Genomic DNA, 20,642 nt, shown 5'->3' with positions numbered 1-20,642 from the left:
TTATGTATAATAAATATGACATTATGATGTAGAGAAAAATTAAATTGAACGCCACAAACGCAAAATGAGAATTACGGCTAAAATTCAACATTCAACATTTTCATGAACATATATTTTTTATTTAATCTTTATTTATAACTCAAGCAAATTATCGTGTAAGTAATTTTTTGAGATTTTATATTTATTAGAATAGAATACAACCGCAATGCGCGTATCCTAATACTAGTTACATAAAATCCAAACAACTCCTTAATCTAGCTAAAAGAAGAACTCTCGACTGAAAGAGCGATTATATTTGTAGGGGCAGAGGGCCAGGTTACCGCCGGGGAATCTGTAGTGGCATTTCAAGGAATTATTGCTCAGCTCAGAGGGAGAAATTCATTGAGATATCAGTTGAATGCTGATTTATTGAAGGTATTAATCCATTGACAGCACCACGAAAATGAATGTTGTAGCATCACCATTGCAATTGCCATATTGCTGCTGTACAAAATCCCTAAGCAGGAATCGGAACTGGAACCCAAAATCTGTGGCCTCAGCTTCTGGCGCTACTTCTCTTGTAATTGATGATACTACCCAAGGGCAAACTTCGACTTCAATGGAAACCCCAACGACACAGTCAGTTACAGCACGTCGACTCATATTGCTTCGACACGCTAAGAGTTCTTGGGACAATCGCTCCATTCGGGGTACCATTATTTTAAGTTATTTATAAAGTTAGTGTAAGAAAATTTAGGATTTAAGTTCTACGGGTTCAATCTTAAAATTATGAGTACAGACCTATTATTTGTTGCAATTTTAGTGGGTTTTTTATACATAAATTTATGCTATGCATTAAAGTACTATGTTCAGATCAACCCGACCGACGTGTGAGTGCTACATCCGCCACTGTTCAAGTTACCTTTAGCTGTTGTAGCAGGTGATATGTTTCAAGATAACAAATATAGATGTCCTTTGTCTGGCATGATAGTGTAAAGAATTCTTTAAAATGATAGTGTAATAACTTAAAACCAATATATGAAAAAGTTGCATATTTGGCAGTGTGAGTAATTTTTTCACCTTTATTTGTTGTAGCAATTAACATTGTCTTATTTTCAATTTTACAAATTGCCTGTGGATATATTTGATCATCTGATAGTGTAAACTTATTTACATGTGTATATAACTTAAAAACTCAATATTTAAAAGGTTTTCTGTTTGGTAGATTGATTACAAATAACTTGATCAACTTATTGGAATTACAAGTTGCAACTTGTGGAGTATGCAACTTTTAACAGTAAGTCAGTAAGTTACAATGGGTTTGATCGATTACTCGAGCTATATACATGAATCCCTTTTCTTTTCCTGTTTAATTTAGTATGTTTGATGATTCAGCACCTAACCTATTCAAATTTGTGCCATAGGGGCACCAATTTCCGTATGTCATTTCATCTATCCTTCTATTTGGATGCTAAATGATATTACTACTAGGTAGAAGTCAAAGACGGTTCCAAGATTTTAACTTGATATGTTTAACCTTTGAAGTTCTTAACGCTGAAAATTCGCTATACTTTTAAAATTTGAAGTGAAGAGAGACACGAAGAGCTCTTTAGACTCTGGTTTTTGTATGACTGTGAGTTGTAACAACGACATAGCTCAAATTTCATGCTTCTAAGACTTGAATTCCTGCCTCGTGGAAATGTTCCTTTTGTAAAGAAACAATTACAGTAAAAAGTTCATTGTGTTGCTCTATAAACAAAAGATACCAACTCTAACAATATAACCAAAAAATAAAAAAAAGAGTACTTATTCATACGTTTAATATAATATTTCTCATTATGTTTGAGCAGATCATGATCGTCCTTTGAGTAGAGCTGGACAACTAGATGCGATCAAGGTCTCGCAAAAGCTCCTAGAATTGGGCTGGATTCCAAAACTTATTTTATCAAGGTAAGTGGTTCTTTAAGAATATCTAGAGAGGAATTTTCTATGAGAATTTTAAGCTGCTAAAAACTTAATTTCATATTAACAAACTAAGTGGTTGTTTCTTTTTCTTGACGTCATAGTGATGCACTGAGAACTCGGGAAACACTGAAAATAATGCAGGAGCAAGTCCAAGCCTTCTTGGAAGCTGAAGTACATTTTATTTCAAGCTTTTATTCTGTTGCAGCAATGGATGGGCAGACCGCTGAGCACCTACGACAAGCAATTTGTAAATACTCGAGGGATGAGATCTTTACAGTCATGTGAGTTTTCCTTCTGCCTTTGATTCTTTGGTGGTGGCATTTGACATAATGAAAGAGCATTAGTACACTGCATGGAAATCTATTACGGTGCTTGATTGAAAGAAGTTATCTGGAGCTAGTATATTTTCCTGTTTTTTAATTTGGATTTCTGCAAGGGAAGTCACTCTTGTGTGAATTTTTCCCATCATTTTTAGTATTGCCAACCATAAGAAGCAGTAGTTGCTCGGAATTCAGACTATATAAAGAGCAAAGAAGAAGAATTTTATAGGACTTGAAACCCGAAAGAAATTCACAAGACTCAAAAAAATGGAGAGCTCAAGCTGCTTGAATTATTATACAAAAACATGTCTCACTCACGGACAAAGACCACTGAAAATATTAAGGGTAGAGGGACGGCATGTTGTTTGTGAAATAGTATCATAACAGGCTACTTAGGAGCAAGGACAGGAATTTTTTTCATTCCTCGATATGAGTGTTTAGGGTGCAGAGAGAAGTGTCATTTATTGGACGCAACATGGGGAGCCATTCTTCATTGCAGAAAACTTGAGGGAAAGGACGACCCACATTTGTTGGTGGTTTATGTGCAAGGAGACATGAGAGATGTCAATCATTTGTTACTTCACTATCCGACTGAATATATATTATGGTATACAGTATGGAATATGTTGGGAGTTGAATTGGGTGGTGTCATGATCGTCAAAGATATGCTACTAGTGTGGGTATTCAGCAGGAGGATGTGGAGGAGAGTATAGGAAATAGCTCCTTTATCACTTTTGTGGATCAGATGGAAAGGGAGAAACATAAAAGAGTTTGAAAGAGTTAATGCATTCCTCTTTACAATTGGTGAAGTTTCTTTTCTTTTTTTTGTACGCTTTTGGAGCATAAATGATATTTCAGTCAGTATTGACGACTAGATGCTCTTTATAAAGAATCATTTTTTTGTGAAACCCTTTGCTTTTTGTATACAGTTTGTATTCAGAAGGGGTTTCCCATTATTTCGAATGATTTAACTTGATTAAGAAATAAAATTGGGACATGTACAATCTTCTGTTTCATCTTCAGTGAGAGAAATGACAGTTTGATATGTCAATTTCCAGTTATTGGGTAAAGTGCTTCATAGCAAATTACTACAATTTAATCCTCTATTCAGGTGCATGGGTCATAATAGAGGATGGGAGGAAGCAGCCTCAATGTTTTCAGGTGTTACTGTGGAACTAAAGACTTGTAATGCTGCTTTGCTTGAAGCCACTGGGAAGTCGTGGGAAGAGGTTTGGTCATTCTTCTGTAACTTTTGGTTCCATTTTTGCCAGTCCTACTTTGCAAATTCAATTGCATCATGAATGTCAAAGTAGCATATGATAAGTTGGTATAGAGAGTTTCAATGTGAAGTGAAAATGCTAGTGACTGCAAAATAGGGCCCCATCATCCCGAGAAAATAACTTAAATCCGCAAACTTGTCAGTAACAAACCATGTTCAAATCTTGAGATGTGATGATGACGATGTGCATGCTTTATTGAACTTTAATAGTTTCATAATCTGCAAAATGAAGTTTCTAAGATATTTGATCTTATCTGACTTAAGTGCTCTCCTTAGGCATTTTCTCTGGCTGGACCTGGTGGGTGGAAACTTCAAGGGCTTGTGAAGCCAGACATTGCTGTTTAGAGTTATCTCAGTTTAAGAAAAATAATCAGACATTTGAGAACCAGCAGCCATGAAATTGCAGGATAGAAGCAGAGTGAATTAAAATTTGTCAATTGTTCGTTCCGATCCGTATTCAGGTATCTTACTAACACCACCACCCAGGCCTTCACTTACGTTCGACACTGTCATTAAGATGTATATTGTCTTTGTACTCAAAGGTTGATTTTCACTCACAAGGTAGAGGCTATGCCAACAATCTCATGTGTAGCACAACTTTGTTGGATAATTCAAGCCTGCTTGTCTTGCTAGACTTATACTCATGTAACCACTATGTAGCAGAACAATAAATTTAAATTTGGCCAAAAGTCTATTAAACTAAATTTGTGGTTCTTGCACATTTTTCTGGTTGAATTCATAAATTTAATGCCGAAATCGAAAGGAACCGCGCGTACGCTAGAAAGACGTATAGGCAAGCCTTTCTTTATGATCATAAGGATTGCTTTTCGTGACTTTTCTTTTCATAGGCATAGATTGCAGTCTAACCAGCTTTCTAACTTTAGGGGTGGAAGAGGATGTATGCAAGTGATTTTAACATCGTGTTATACGTTCCGTCTTTCAGAAACATGGTCGTGCTATACATTCCCTCTTTCAGAAACATGGTCAATATGGTCAATGAAGATTCATATAAGTGTTTGTAACTAAGGCGCCCTAAGCTTGCACGAGGTAAGCCCCAAAAGTCAAAGCACGCACAATAGGAACTTTATGGGGATTCAAAAATAGTCAGATTTACAAGTGGTAATTGAAAAATAGCCACAGTTTCAAAAGTAATAGAAATTTAGTCACTTTTCATGTAAGATAAATCTGAATGAAAACATTGTTCAAAATCCGGAAAATATTCAATCATAATATACTGAAGTTCGAATTTTTTACATGTGAACTTCCAGCATAATATACTGGAGTTTCAGTATAATATTCTGGAGTTCCAACATAATATACTGGTCCAGCATAATATGCTGGAAGTTCATACAAAGATGCAGCAATTTCCAGTATATTATGCTAGAATTTTCCGTATTGCAGCAAAATAATGGTTATTTTTCGATGACTTTGCAAACGCTGGCTATTTTTCAAGGGAGAAATTCAAAAATAGCCAGATTTACAACTGGTCGTTCAAAAATAACCCAGTTTCAAAAGTAATCGAAATCTAGCCACTTTTGATGTAAAGATAAATCTGAGCGAAAACACTGTTCAAAACCCGAAAAATACGCCAGTATATTATGCTGGAGTTCCAGCATAAGTATACTTGAACTCCAGCATATTATACTGGAGTTCCAGAATAAGTATGATGGAACTCCAGCATAATATGATGGAGTTCCAGCATATGTACACTAGAACTCCAGCATAATATACTGGAGTTCCAGCAAGTATACTGGTCCAGCATAATATACTGGAGTTTGGAGCACTGATGCTCCAATCTCCAGTATATTATACTGGAGCCAGCAAAGTATACCGATCCAGCATAATATGCTGAAGTTCATACACAGGTGCACCGAACTTCGGTATATTATGCTGGAACGGTCTCTGTTGCAGCAAAATAGTGGCTATTTTTCATTGACTTGGTAAATGCTGGCTCTTTTTGAATAACCAGTCCGAAAACTGATTATACCGTGCTATTTTTATATTTTTCAATTACCAGTATGAAAACTGACTAGCCCGTACTATTTTCGCACTTTATCGGCGACTCCATAAGAAAACCCATGTCACCTTGTTTTAATGCGTTGCTTTAATTGTAGAATAAAAGAAAACAATTTCACGTATTATAGCAACAATTTATTTTTTTTACTTATATTGGTCTCAAAATTCGGTTATTCTCCACACTCAAATCTATCACAAACAGATTCAAGACAACATTTGTCATCGAGGTTCCTTTTCACGTTACTACGGTCATCCGTGATCCGATAGTGAATGGACTTCTCAAGAGCTACGATTTGAAGAAAGATTTCTATTGCTAATTGAGAAACAATAAAAGGGAAAATATCCAAATTTGTCCTTATACTATCCAACATTACTTAATTTTGTCATCTATTAATAATTGAAGAGTTAACGCTTAACCGGTTAAATTAAAAATAGCTAGCGGATGTACAATTGTATATAATTAGTATGTAATTTATGTATATCGGCTAAAAAAAAATCAATAACAACAACAACCAGTCGAATCCCATTAGTGGGATTTGGGGACAGGAGCGGATTTAGGAGGGGGGGGGGGGCATAAGGGGTTCACCGACAACCCTTCGTCGGAAAATTACATTGTACGTATAAGGCAAAATCCGGTTTGTACCTCTGTATATTATATTTTGAATCTTCTTCATATTGCCTAAAAGCATAACTTAGTGGGCAAGAGGGTTCAAAACCTTTATTGGGTTGTTGGTTCAATTCCCACAGCTCACAATTTCTTTTAATTTTTTATTTTTTATTCTTTTTTGAACCCCTTAGCGAAAATCCTAGCATCCGCCACTGTCTGGGAAGGGTAGAGTATACGATACCTTACCCCTATTCCGGAGGGATAGAAAGGCTATTTTCGGAAGACCCTCGGCCCGGAGACAAAAGATCCGTAATAATACCGGCTAAAAAATGTAAACAACAAAAGTCCGCCTATGTTTGGACCATTCTGTTCTTTTTGGACTAACATCCAATATTCGAAATTCATTGGTCCGATTAATTCAAGTTAATGTCACATAAGACGCAATAATTAAAACTTGTGAATATGGATTAAGGCAGTTAATCATTTCTCTAACTTTTTGCCATAAATCATTTCTAACATTTAACTATAATTTAAAATTATTGAAACTTCGTCAAGGAAAATATTAAACCAAAATCTAATGAAGATTAATGTGTAAATAGAAAGTGATGTAGCAGTGAGAGCTCCTCCAACTAGTATATCCCAACCCCAAACATCTGCAATTAGAATCTCATCCCCTAATATTTCCAAAAAAAATCCAGCATTTAGATCCCTTTAAACTTCTCACAATCAACTATTGAATTTTACAACTACATTCTACTGCCATTACTGTGATTTCTACTTGTCTCAAATCCTCATTTTGCCCACGCGATGCAGTTTCAAATTGAGCTCAGCTTTAATTTGACCTAAGTATAGTTTGGATGCGAGTTAATTTAGAATATGATTGAGCAGTTCATCAATTTTGTTATTCGTCCCCCGAGGTGAGTGCGTTTATCCACTAATTTCCTTTTTGTCCTTTTTTTTAGGGCACTGTTTGAGGATTAAATTGAATTTTACTCTAGTTGTTGCGTATTTTACTTTTTATTTTATTATTTGTGTGCTTAATTGGATAATGTAGGTTTTTGATCGCATAGTCCATGTTAGAATATTTTATGTTTTTTTTTGCTTCGCATTATAGCTCATAAGTTTATTCTTTGAATCTTTTACCCCTTGTAAAGTACTAAAGTAAGTGAAAACGAAGATTAATTAAGTCATATATAACTGTATCTGAATAAATTAAACAAATTGGAATGATACAGTGAAGATTAGGATTGGCCCCTGAGCAAGGATGACACGTACAAGTCGAGATATGGTCCTAATTTTTAGCACCTAACAATGTGATGTAGAGGCCAATAGAGTGGGAAGAGAATTATGAGGTCTCATGTTCAAATTACAACAGAGACAAAAAATACTAGGTTATTTCTTCCCGTCTGCCTAAGCTTGGTAGGTAGTGCACCTCACAGGATTGACGAAAGCCTACTATTTAAGTGGAGAAGGGTAGAGGAGCAGCCCATTATCTACTGAGTTTTGAACTATATGCCATGGCCATCGAGATTTCTCGGTTATTCAGGAAAAAGAAAGTAAGTTATATGTAATTGTATCAGAAGAATAGAAAAGAATCAAAGATGGAGGCCTTTTTATTCTTTATACTAGTATACGTACCCGCGCGATGCGCGGATTGATTCAAAGGAAAAAAGAGCGGAGAGAGATGATAGAAACATATGTATATTGCAAATTAAATTTAGCGATCGAATTCAAAAGAATTAAACAAAAAATAAATAGATGAATTTCGTTGGGGCTAACATTGGGGTCTAAGTATGATTCAAGACCAAATGACAGTAATCTTCTAATAATTTTTTCAGTAGTTGTGAAGCTAGCTTAGAAGTATGGGGCTCTTCATGACCTATAAAAAATTAAAAAAATAAAATTAAACATCAAGTTTTGAGTACAGTTTATAAAGAAAGAAGTCACACTGAATAATAGTTCATTGTTAATGTTCTTTGTGTTCATTGACGTGCAATTCATTTAACTAAAATAATTAATGATGTAAAAAAAAATAGTTGTGAGCTGTAAAATCACTGAGATTTTATTATCTTTATGATTGATTTGGTTATTATTGAAATTCGGATCCTATAAAAAATATGTATCATAGTTAAATTTACTTCAATCACAAATAACAAAGTTGAGAAATATTTGATATAAAACATACTTTGAATATCTCTGCACATGGAGAAGGAATGTATTTGTTAGTAATATCCTTGTCGTCAGTAAGTGTAATAACTTTAAGGACTAAATCTTGATTCTCATAGTTGGATCTCTTAACTTCCAGTTTAAACATAAACCTTATACTACAATATTTTCTAGCTTCAATGGATATGAAGAGTCATCTGCAGCACCAGAAGACCAAAAAAGGACATATTCAAATGGTTAATAGAAGCTACAGCAGCGGAAGTCAATAATATATGTACTGGCATATACATTTTGTTTGTTCCTCATTAGAATGATTTAAGTTGTTACAACGATTGTGCTTTAATTATTATAGTAAGTGTATTATTAAGCATAAGTTAAATACCTGATAAATATATTAAAGAAAGCTACTAATATAAAAAGACTAAAGCAGAAGCTTTGATATATAATCTGAAGGATGAATAGGTATCATATTCTTTTTTCCATTAACATATGGTTCTTATATCTTATGGTTCCAGATTTAATTTAACTCCACGTACTCCAGCTTTTATACAATACTCTAAACAAAAGTATAGTTTTTTTATGTGAAATTTTTTCAGCTATTAACTGGAAGTGTTCAATGCACACTTCTGAAATATGCATTATCAAGAATAATAATTTCAGTTTTTACTATTCCACTTCTTTGCTATATATAAAAATAGCGGAGATGTAGAGAAATAGACCATGCACCATTCTTTCAACGTTAATGATATGTCTTGCATCAACTGAGCTTCATCTCATTTGTAACTACTGAGTTTAAGTTTTGAACAAACTTCAAGAAAGAAAATTTGTTATGTTTTTTAGAGCTAGAGGAAAAATGTAAAGTTGCAGTTGTAAGTTTAAGCACAAATATTATGACAGTGGAAAGATGAATGAGTACCTCTTTACTGACATAACATTCAAGGGAATTTCCATATATCTCAGTAAATACACTTCTTAGTTGGCGTAGTTCTGGCACGTCGTCGAGTCTTGCTGCTGCAAAAATCAAAGATGATACAGCTTCTTGCTAATCGCAACTTTCTGCATATTGTTGAGATAAAAAATAGATTAGCAACATGGCATAGAAGTAGATAACTAATTCTGAATTCCTAGGGGTTCTTGAATTACACAACCTCCTAATCTAGGGAATAAGATGCAAATATGACATGCATTTAGAATCATTTGGTAATTGTTGAATCGTATGTTCTGCATGCTCATCTTAAAATTTTAACCACAAAAATAAAGAGATGCTTACACCGTCAAAAGTAAGCACAAACTGTACTTTTGATCTAGAAAATTATGTGAATTACAGGTAGCTAGTGGCATAACAAAGTAGCTAGAACTAAGGGATGTATGCTAGAAAAGAAGAAGAGATCCTTTAAAGTAGAGTATCCCACTGAATGAATTCCATGAAGAGAAGCCACATCTTGATTAGTAACCGTGCCATATTTTTTTACCATCTAGGTTACGTCTCTTTTGAAGTAGAGAGTGAAACCATACTTGCTCTTCTACTTGCTCTATTTCATCTTTCAATGAAACCATACCCTGTTGAATGCTCAAAAAGATCGTTACATGATTATACCAATATACGTAAAAAGAGATTCATAAAAAAGAAGTAAAATATGTGGGAACAGCACAAACCTGTTCACCCAAATTCCAAAGTTTATTGGATTTGAAATTCCAAAACCTTAAAACTCTTAAAGACTGTTCACCCAAATTCCAAAAGGAAACCCAATGACCGATAGCTGAGAAGAATTGTGCTCCTCATGCTCTGTCTTGCTTATGATATCTTCCACATACGAACTTGTTTTCTTGTTGTAGCGTAATCATTAAAGCTCTCTTACCAACAAGGGTCCATGAACATTAACTTGCAAAATATTGACGACTTTTACAACTCTAAAACCGAACATATGCAAAACAAAATCCCAAACAAATTCCATAAAAGAGCTAACAGATAGAAAGCTACACAGAAAAGGTACAAATGTGGAAACTGCCATGAGAGTTCCAAACAAAATCCCAAACTGAACATAGCTCACTGCCAGAAATGTCTTCTAGAGGTTTACACACATGTTCCCTTTCAATTCACACTATATGTCTGATAACACTATACAAATAGAAAGCTTCAAGGGCCTCCCCATTTACTGTAGACAAATAATGAAAATAATGAAAATGTTCGAATATTGCTCCGACCACATTCAATGTCTCCGAAATCAATCTAAACTGAAAACTTAAAAACACCTTCAATTTATTGCCAATAGAGAAAAAAATTACATATATAAAAAGTTAGGAAAAAAAATTTAAAATGGACCACAAAATAATAAAAAGATGCAAACTTTATTGCTATTAGTTAAACAGAAATCAAGAATAGTGGATAACATAGATAAATTTTTCAAATCAAATAGTTTCTTCTATATAACAAACGCAAAAACAAATCAAAAAGTCATAACATCATATGCAGGAGAAAAAACCTAAATTAAGAAAAAGGTAAAAAGTGGGGGTGTACTTTTTAGCGTTAGCAAAAGCAACAATAGTAGAGTGGTTTATAGTGAAGCAATAATTGTTTGCATCTTTCAAATTCGAGTCTTCTCTCTTAAAAACTTGTATATAACCATGCCACTTGAATGACATTACAAACGAATGGATTCATCGCAACTTCTGAAACTGAAAACCCAACATCAAAAAGGGTCTATAAAAGCGAACCATTCTTCTATACCCTTTTAATTTGTTTGACGCATTGTAACGCACCAGTATTTAGGTCGTTAAGTAGAAAGATTTCAAACATATATACCAACGTAAAAACAACAATCTTAAACAAAGTACTCATTGCTACTAACAGAAAAATTCATGACAATCTCATAAATCAAATTTTGTCATCAAAATTGAAACCAAATTAAACAAACTATGGAATAAGAATAGTAATTGATCTTGATTACTTTGAAAACGTGGTTAACATGTTAACAAACATATAAAAATTTGATAGACCCAGATTTTAGAATTGATTTTTCTGTGTAATAAAAAATGGCAAACGGAAAAATTGGATACCTTCCATGATTATTTTCTTTTGATAGAAATTCATGTATAGAGGAGATGCAATCAAAGTTTGATTCAATACCAGATTCTGAAACTCTTCAAAAATGATTTGCATCGCCATTTTTGTAAGCTTTTGGTGGATTTTGAGTAGAATTTTGGAAATTGAGAGACTGATTTTTGGTGGATTCCATTTTTGATTAGGGTTATGTTAGAATTTTGGAAGTTGAGAGAAAGAAAACTGCTTCTTCAGACGTAGTGATCTGAAAAATTGAGTTGTAAGGTTTGGCGGAGGCGTTTGAGACATTATTAGTTTAGGAGACAGTTTCTAAGTCATGGAGTTAGGTTTTGATGCCCACATATGTGAAGAGGATCGTGGAGTATTTTTTATCCGGATAAAAGAAACATGGGAGTCCAGAAATTTGAATATCTGACCGTGGATGAAAAACATGGGAGTCCAAAACGTGGGGCTCATGGATATGCACAAACGTGGGACTGGAAATAACTGAAACATATTAATGCTTTAAAAGCTTCAAAATAACTATTTTATTTTATAAATTATAATTTTTTTTGAATCTCCAAACTTATTGGAGTTTTGTCTTAAATCTTGACATGTGTCGATTTTTCGGTTTGACACTTGGCACAATATTATGAATTTGCCTCACCTTTTCTATATTAATAGATAGCCCAATTCTTCATCTTTTCCGGTTGAACCAATTGAAATTTTCGTTGCTGGAAAAGGTTGTGCAAAATGAATGAGAGAAAGAAGGCACGCTGAGAAACTGCATACACTTAAGTGGAGGTGTCATTTGATGTAATAAAAAAGGCACATCATGCAATTGGGAATTTACACATGCCCGCCTGCCACAACTCACCTCCTTTATCCAGGTTGGGACCAGCAATGTGAGCAAGCTCACACTAGCGGAGTTTTTTTGAAAATGGTAACAGTGTATTCATCAGCATTAAGGAAATGTTGGCCACCCTATTTACAGTTCAACTAAACAGAGTCTTGTTCATCTTACAAGAACTACTTGTAATTCTTTACCCTCTACATAATTTTCTTTGCACACTAGCGGAGTTAAAGAAGAATTTAGTGAACTAATACATTCTCTATGTATTTTCATAATATTGACATGACATGAGTTTAAACGGAGTAATTCAGTAATATGGTTAGTGAGAATTCATAAGCGGACCTCAACTTGTTTGGAACCGAGGCTAGCAGAAGTAGTTGTTGTTGTATACACTACTATGCATTAAATTTTAAGATACGCCTGCAGTATGTTTGCCGTTGCTTTTCTAGGTCCATGAGTTTTCAAATTATTCAGTCAACTCTTCTAACTAAGTCTCCAGCTTGAGTTATGGCGCAATCACTGCTCCATTTTTTATTTGATCTTCAATGCAATAACCTCTAACCTAATGCTATTAAGTGTCAATCTATCATCCTTAGTCTTTTTAGTTGTTTGATAGTTCTTGAGAGGTTTGTCAACTGCTCTCCATTGTATAACAGGGCAGATTACAATCCAGAACAGTTTTTATGGGAGAAAGAGTTTAGTGTTGGGGGAAGAAAGTACAAAAGAGAAGACTTTGAGGCAAGTATGGACTTATGGTCACCTCTTGCCTAAAGTGGTCACACTTGCTTGTTTGTGTTGTCATGGTCTTCTAATTAATTTGATTATCCTTGTTTCATCTATCTTCTTCTTCTTCTTCTTTTTTGCAGCTTAAGAATGAAAGAGGGCATACCTTGCAATGCAGTCATTATACTCCATCATCATTTCCTGATGGTGCTCCTCTTCCTTGTGTTATATACTGCCATGGAAACAGGTTTACTGTTTGCATCTATGACTTTTAGTTCATTGAAATGAATGCTAATCTGCTTAGACTATGAGCAGTTTATGAAAGTCAAAATATTAAATATTCAATAATTAAGTGTTCCATTAGTCTTGTTAGGCTGTGGACCTTTTTTATACAGTCACATATATTTTAGTATGTTAAGTATTGAGTAAATATGTACTCAAATGCATCATATTTTCTAACATATTATTCTCAAGGTTGAGCTTTTACTAACTTTCTGGACCCTGCAGTGGCTGTAGGGCTGATGCGAATGAGGCAGCTGTAATACTTCTTTCATCAAACATCACTGTTTTAACCCTTGACTTTTCTGGTTCGGGCTTGTCAGATGGTGATTACGTTAGTCTTGGTTGGCATGAGGTACTTCCTTTTCCTTGTCTTGCATGAATTATTTTAGTGGTGCTCTTGATATATGAAAATTCTTCGTTTCTTTTTCAGAAAGATGACCTCAAGGTAGTTGTGTCACATCTGAGAAGCAACCTGAAAGTATCACGCATAGGTCTATGGGGGCGGTCAATGGGTGCAGTTACAAGGTATTTCACTTTGCACTCAACTGCTCGTTAATTTGCAGTCCAAGTTCTTCTGAAAGACAAGTTGGATTTTAGCAGACAGTTTGGCAATGGTTCTGATTTTACGTTTCTCACTAATTCCATGATCACGATTTTAGTAACTTTGTTCAATGTCCAGCCTTCTATATGGAGCGGAAGATCCTTCTATTGCTGGAATGGTCTTGGATAGTGCTTTCTCTAACTTATTTGATCTAATGATGGAGCTTGTAGATGTCTACAAAATCAGGCTTCCTAAATTCACTGTATGGATCTCCTTCTTTTCCATAAATGGACATCTATTATGTGATCTTAAATAAGTACTTGCATATTTATGATTCTTTCTCAGAAAGGTGGGTTAAAAAGAAATTCTTTGGTATTATGGTAGAAAAGGTAGTTATAAGTCATACCATGCTTGATGTGTGGTAGGAGCACAACGCATGATGTGTTGGTTAGGCACACGTCACATGTTCAAACTCTGCCTTAGACAAAAGCCTTGTATTTAAGTAGAGAAGGCTAGAGGAGCAGGCCCATATCCACAGAGTTTCGAACCATGCGCCACTGGCTCTCAGGAATTTCTTGGTTATAAAAAAAAACCGTACTATGATTGGTGTTTGATGAATCTGCATGTGGTCAGATATGGTTTTTAGAATTTTGGTTTTGCCAGTATGATTTACGCTGCTGTACCGACGATGTTTCTGCTTTATACCTGTGTTTTAAGTACTACAAATGTTTTATGGATGCGCCGAATAGGTGTTTTACCCCTGAATGTCTAGTCAACAGCTGCGCCTCCACATACCAAACCCTCCCCATTCTTTTGATTTGCGCCTCCACATACCAAATCTTTGGATTTTACAAATCAGTTGAAAGAAATTAGAGGTATTCTCTGTAATGTGATATTCCACCCAAAAGTTTGCTTTTGTTTTTGGAAGATGGCACGCAGCCACTAGCACTCAATTATATGCTATTCCTTAATGTGTTGGTTTCATCATCTTGTGGCGGAGACATCAATTTCTGTCTCAATGTAATTTTATTATTTTGTGTAGGGAGACATTGATTTGTATCTAACTATTCTTTCTGACAAGTAAACTGCTATCATGCGGATATTATGTCATTATTTTTTTTTGGATATTTCACTTGGTCCATTTATTTTGCATGGGAATGTGGTTTATTTCCCAGTTTTTGTTTGTGCTCTTCAAACAATTACACAAGGAACTAGGAAGAGGAAAGAAGAGACTGAATTATGAGTTTAAAATGTACTGTTCTCCTTGGCTCTACTAGCTCAAGATCACAGATAAGAATATGATTGATGGATCGTGTCTGCTGGATAATTTGCTGTAAACTAGGAAACATGTTGCATGTAATCCGCCTTATTTATGGCCTTTCTAGCTAAAAAATGCATATTTTGTCAAGGCTCCCTACTGTTACATCAAACAGAAGGAGAAGGCAAGAAGAAGAGTGTTAATTGTCTTAAGAAAGTTGTAAGGTAGTCTTGAGGTACTTCAGAACACCCGTGTCATTCTCATAAAGTAGTGAGACCTTTCTCTCTCTATCTCTGCAGGTAAAGGTTGCTGTGCAGTATATGCGACGCGTCATTCAGAAGAAGGCCAAGTTTGATATCATGAGCCTTAATTGCTTACAGGTACCTGAGCTCATGACTGTGTCGAGTATAATTAATTTGGCCTTTGAAGTTGATAAAAGCTTGTTTGGTTCATGTAGTTAATATATTTATAAATGCACTTAATTCTGGGAGAACATATAACTAAGCTGAGTATTACAACAGGCATGAATCTTTTTCTACTATGCACGTGTCTGATTTGGATTAAATAGGTACTAATCATGATGCTTCAAAATTTTACCGAATCTGGCAGGTGGCTCCTAAAACTTATATTCCTGCTCTCTTTGGACATGCTAAGGATGATAAGTTCATTCAACCCCACCACTCTGATCTCATTTATAAGTCATATGCGGTACAAAATATTTTGGAGATCTTTGGAGTAAGTTACAATGTGGTGAATTATGCATAATCTGTTATTGTTCTTTGTACAGGGTGATAAAAATATTATCAAGTTTGATGGTGACCACAATTCCTCCCGGCCACAATTTTATTATGATTCTGTGTCCATATTCTTCTATAATGTCTTACACCCTCCCCGGATTTCACCAACTTCAACTAAAATAGAGAAATATTACGATCTAGGCGACATCAAGGTCGGTGCTGGAATGGATGAGGTAATTTTTCACAATTGCGTTGTACTTCCAGATGAGAATAAAAAACTCATTCATTATCCAAGATTTGAAGTTTAGCTTATTTCTTACAGAGAATTATAATTATATTTAGTTGGTGAGTTCAATGTAAAAAAATATTACCTTTTGTGTCAATAAAGCAAAAAATACATTCCTAACAAATTTGAAAGGAGAAGAAATCAAATTTGTTATATGAAATTCTTGTTTTTGTTGTTGGTCAAAGCGGGAGGATATTTTGAAAGATCTTATAGTTTTTGGCTATTGTCTTCGTTCACCTAACACCACCTATGTGAGCTTTGCAACATGTAATCAGTCCCAAAACCAGATAAAGGATATGGTTTGCAGTAGATTGACGGCCAGCATGAAAATATTCTTAATATGTTGAACCCTCTAAATACTATATTCCTAGGAACATAACAACCTAGACATGCACTACATTAGTACCTATATGTAGTGTTAAATAAGCAACGGGGTCCATCACATTGACACATGGGAGCGAAGGAGTATGAACAATGGTTCAGACACCAGGTGTGGGTAAAGTAGCCCCACCTCATTTATGCCAAGATTTGGTGCAATGGTACCATACCTTTTGGAACAGATGGAGTACCTAAATTAGTGATACGGAGAATCATATCTTGGCTAAAGACTTTTCTAGCTTATGTGAGCGGGGTTTTGGATTAATCTGGAATTGTATAATTAATTAGAGAATAATCACTTTGTCTCGAAGCTAGTTTTCTAGATTATGTTGGCTTGTATAATTGTTCAGAGAAGAGTGTTCATAGGACGCGCGCAATTTGACCAGGCATAGTTACCCTTTTTTTTGGGGATAACCATGGTGTTCGGGCCAGTTTGCGCACAACTAGACTAATTCCTCGGGGTACGCGCCACCTCCTACCAGCAACAGGTACCAGGTAACTCTAGCCACCAAGGTTTGGATAGATCGGAAGAAATCACTTAGTGTTTTTTGCTTCCGCTGATATTTGAACCTGAGACCTCATGGTTCTCACCCACTTAATTGACCAATAGGCCACACCCTTGGGTGCTTAAAGGCATAGTTACCTTCTTAACCTTGTAAGTAAAAGTGATTTCATAAATCCATGAGAGCATCCAAGAGGAGAACTTGTCTAGCTCCAAAGACCCCTTAGCCACTTCATTGGAAAAATATGCATCTTGTTACCTTATCCAAAGTGGTGTAAGATATGTGTGTGTGTGTAAATATGTACATGTATGTAATATGTATATGTATGGCTGCTTACGAGTAACTCCAGAACTTCTGCATTGCAATCACTTCATTTTTTGAGAAGTAGTTGGAACAATGACTAACTTGGCTGCCATAAATTCTCCACACTACTGTGTATTGCTAGTAGTTTCTTGTCTGTTTTATCTGATGTTAACGATGTTTATTTACTTAAGTGCTGTTTTAACACATGCAATCTGATGCAATATTTTTGGTGATTTGTTCCTAGAATCTCTTATATGAGATAATTGCAAGTCTTAGGAATGTTACTTCTGATACAGCAAGCTCTTCCTCTGTGCCGCCTAGCATTTCAACAGCAAAGTCTGCTGCCGAACTTCTTTCTGACATTGCCCCAGTCACCAGTCTAATTGTAAGAGTTCTCCTTAACTATCAAGTTCCGATTTTCTTCCACCCCTATCTCTTCCTCAATGAGGTTTTCTATATGGCGGTGATGTTAAGTTGCTACTAAAAGTTGATTGATATGTGTACTGATTACAGAATCCATTAACTAATAAAGGAGAAGAACTCATTGGTCATGACACTCCACAAACAGAGGTATGTGTTTTAGCACAGTTTATTCTTAAAGGTGTTGACTAGTCGATTAAAAGATTAAAGCATTAGCTTGCCTTATACTTTAAGAATAAGTAGAGCTCTTAGTTCCCAGAGAGGTTCTTTTTTCTATTTGGAGAAGTAAAAAAGGTTTTCTCTTTCAACCAAATAAGTGGAAAATCTTCTGTGCAATCAGTATACAGATCCTTAGCCTCATATAATGTTAGACTTAGGAGGAGGAAATTAAAGGAGCAATAGAATTTTACAAGTGCCTCTACACAAAGGGAGAGTTGAAGACCGACTCTAGATGGAATTTTATTTCAGAGCATCAATTTGGCAGAACGAAATAAAATTGGAGAAACCTTTTGAAGGAGAGGTGGAGGAGGCAGTGGAAAACAGAAGGAGATAGAACGTCATTGGTGGATTCACAATGGTATTATTTCATCATTGTTGTGATATTTTCTGTGATGATTTGATAGAATGATTAGAGCACTTCTACCAGACAGGCTCTTTGAGAAGAGTCTATTTTATTATGCTCACCCCAAAGAACAATGAAGTGAATGATTTAAAGGATTTCATATCCATTGGTTTGGTGGAGAATATTTGAAGAATAATAAACCAGGTCTTAGTTAGCAAATTCATGGTTGATATCCATCTATAGATATCAAAAAAATATTAAAAGAAAAATTTTGTCTGACACTTGAAAAATGGGCCCTTCGTTTTAGAAGGCTTGAATATCAGGTTGATGGCAGTTTTAAGTGTTTTAGAATACAATACTCTTCTTTGGTGCTGGTTTTGCTTGCTTTTCCCTATTGCCAAAATTCCAGATATTCTTATTCTCAGGACAAGCAAAGTGGCCAAGATGAGGACTGTTGCTCTTACACAAGCTCAACCAGAGAGAGTTGGGGAAGGTGCTCATCTCTGGGAAGTGATGCCGTGATTTCTACAGATTTTGTAGATGCCATCGGTGGCAGTCAGGTATTTATCTTCTGCTCCCACTCTGATAATTCGATGTGAATCCACATTGCCATACTTGTAAATAGCTATTTTTTATTTGTCAACTCTGCAATTTTATTTATCAACCCTGCAATTTCTTATAAAATGTAAGTTTGTACCTCCCTCTTGGAGGGTGGCGTTATTTTCTTGGAAAAATTGGGGAGGAAAAGCACTTTCAATCAGTCATTTTCTCTGGAAGACAAGTGGAGGGAAGTTTTCTTCTTTACTTCTTTCAATTTGTCTTACATATAATGACTATAATACTTAGGTATTTATAGATACTCTTCTAACATGTACTAATCTAAGTACATGTATCTTAATTTCATCATGTGCTTCTCCCTTTTTCACAAATGCATAGGCGCTCCCCATGCTCACAGTCTGGACATGGGACCCAAATTTAGTCAGCAAGAATAACTCACCTAAATACAATAAGATTTTAGAAGTGCTAATGCAAGAACGAGAGGGAGGATAATCCCGCACAAATAATGCAGATTACTTTTCACACCTGGGTTTCCTTTTTTCTTTTTAATAAGTGCTCACCTGATTTCACATTTATGTTTCCACCATTTATTGTCATCGAAGTAATTTCTGGAAACCTGCTGGTGACTAAGAAGATTCTACCAATCAAAAGCTCATGTACACGTGCATTTAAGCTATATATTACAACAAGGTTAGAGTGGATTGACCAAAACGAAGTCTCGTTTCTCAGATATATGAAGACAGTCTTATAAAACTGTGATTTTCTTGTCCTAAATTTTGCCCATCTACATGTATGTGTTCATCCTCAGATACTCTTCAAGGTTATTATTTCCCTCTATCCTAATCTTATGGACCATACGCTATTTGACCGTAAACTGTGTAAGTCCTAACCTTTGACATTTTGATATTTGACCATGTAAGATTTCTTTTAATTTCTAGTCCCTAAATATTATTTATTCATGTTCGATATCACTCTGAAAGACGGTCACATTAACCCTCTAAAAAGGAAAGAAGCCAAGACACTTCGGGATTGATTATGATATCAACTGAATGAAAAAAAAAACACCAACTTGTTTGATGATATAAAGTTCAAGAGCCATTGACTTGAATCTGTCTCAACCAATAGATTTTATGCTTTACTGGTATATGCTTCTTGATAAACAGTGCAAGTTTCTGCTTGAGTTGCAGATTACGGCCGATGTGCCTGCGACCCCTCTTTGTAATAAGCAGCATACTGCACTGGACTCATCAAAGGACGATGAAAAAAAGAAAGCTCCACAAGTTACAAAAAAATCTAAGCGTGAGAAGTTTGAAAAGCTGGAGGCCCTTAGCCAGCGATTACGGCTTTGTTTTATGAAGAGAGTTAACCATAGGAGATACAGCTCCTCCTAACCATCTTCTGCCATTGACAAGGATAGTCGGTAAAGTTCATTTTACAATTCTATTCACAAGCTCTGTTCTATAAATGGGGAAGTTGGTAACTCTTTCTTTAGTGGCTGTTGCGTGTATGTATGACTAGCAATTCCATTTACAAATTTATGCGCAATAGCTTAGATTTATGTAAGTAATTATAACTCATTTTTATAAAGTTCAATTTGTTGCCCATTGGTTCAAGGAAACTACAATGCAAGTAAACCACCTCATGTTTCCCTTTTCTTTCAAACGTTTGCCTTCAGTTTGATTGTGAAGTCAGCTTAATTATATGGTCATTAGTAGAGAAAATTCTTCAACAGGAAGATGGATTCTTTAGGTCTGAGATAAACAAGAGATGCAACTCAAGACTGTTGAGGAGCTCAAAACGGATGTCCAAACATGCATAATCTTCTCCGTCGATATCCCAACCACCTGGTTGTCTTCACAATGTGTG

At 35.3% G+C, this 20,642-nt stretch overlaps 2 protein-coding genes and 1 pseudogene across 5 annotated transcripts; all 3 read left to right on the top strand.

Annotated features, from left to right (window-relative positions):
- The first annotated feature begins 251 nt into the window (after positions 1 to 251).
- On the top strand, positions 252 to 4,247 carry LOC107822113 (uncharacterized protein At3g52155, chloroplastic). Its single transcript, XM_016648615.2, has 5 exons — positions 252 to 689; positions 1,830 to 1,929; positions 2,046 to 2,225; positions 3,376 to 3,493; positions 3,820 to 4,247. Exons 1-5 carry the CDS (start codon positions 443 to 445, stop codon positions 3,886 to 3,888), a joined length of 714 nt encoding a protein of 237 aa, XP_016504101.1. The 5' UTR covers positions 252 to 442; the 3' UTR covers positions 3,889 to 4,247.
- Positions 4,248 to 6,753: 2,506 nt separating this feature from the next.
- Positions 6,754 to 20,378, top strand: LOC107764625 (uncharacterized). 4 transcript variants are annotated; one of them, XM_075233602.1, is made up of 14 exons: positions 6,832 to 7,083; positions 12,116 to 12,262; positions 12,882 to 12,963; positions 13,092 to 13,195; positions 13,456 to 13,582; positions 13,661 to 13,755; positions 13,910 to 14,033; positions 15,329 to 15,409; positions 15,639 to 15,737; positions 15,817 to 15,999; positions 17,481 to 17,621; positions 17,750 to 17,806; positions 18,644 to 18,778; positions 19,964 to 20,378. In XM_075233602.1, the coding sequence occupies exons 2-14, from the start codon at positions 12,228 to 12,230 to the stop codon at positions 20,165 to 20,167; spliced, it is 1,467 nt and encodes a 488-aa protein (XP_075089703.1). In that variant the 5' UTR covers positions 6,832 to 7,083; positions 12,116 to 12,227; the 3' UTR covers positions 20,168 to 20,378. The 4 variants fall into 4 exon arrangements, 3 of the variants coding, with proteins under 3 accessions (XP_016438719.1, XP_075089703.1, XP_016438718.1); XR_001643263.2 differs by lacking the exon at positions 19,964 to 20,378 and adding an exon at positions 18,125 to 18,233 and having other exon boundaries at positions 6,836 to 7,083; positions 12,882 to 12,967; XM_016583232.2 differs by having other exon boundaries at positions 6,836 to 7,083; positions 12,882 to 12,967.
- LOC142171310 (U6 spliceosomal RNA) lies at positions 7,357 to 7,466 on the top strand (annotated as a pseudogene).
- Positions 20,379 to 20,642: the final 264 nt, after the last annotated feature.

This window comes from Nicotiana tabacum, chromosome 16, assembly GCF_000715075.1.
Source record: "Nicotiana tabacum cultivar K326 chromosome 16, ASM71507v2, whole genome shotgun sequence".
In the NCBI taxonomy this organism is placed as follows: Eukaryota; Viridiplantae; Streptophyta; class Magnoliopsida; order Solanales; family Solanaceae; genus Nicotiana; species Nicotiana tabacum.
The sequence above is the reverse complement of the archived record's forward strand: the minus strand, read 5'-3'. Positions and strand labels throughout refer to the sequence as shown.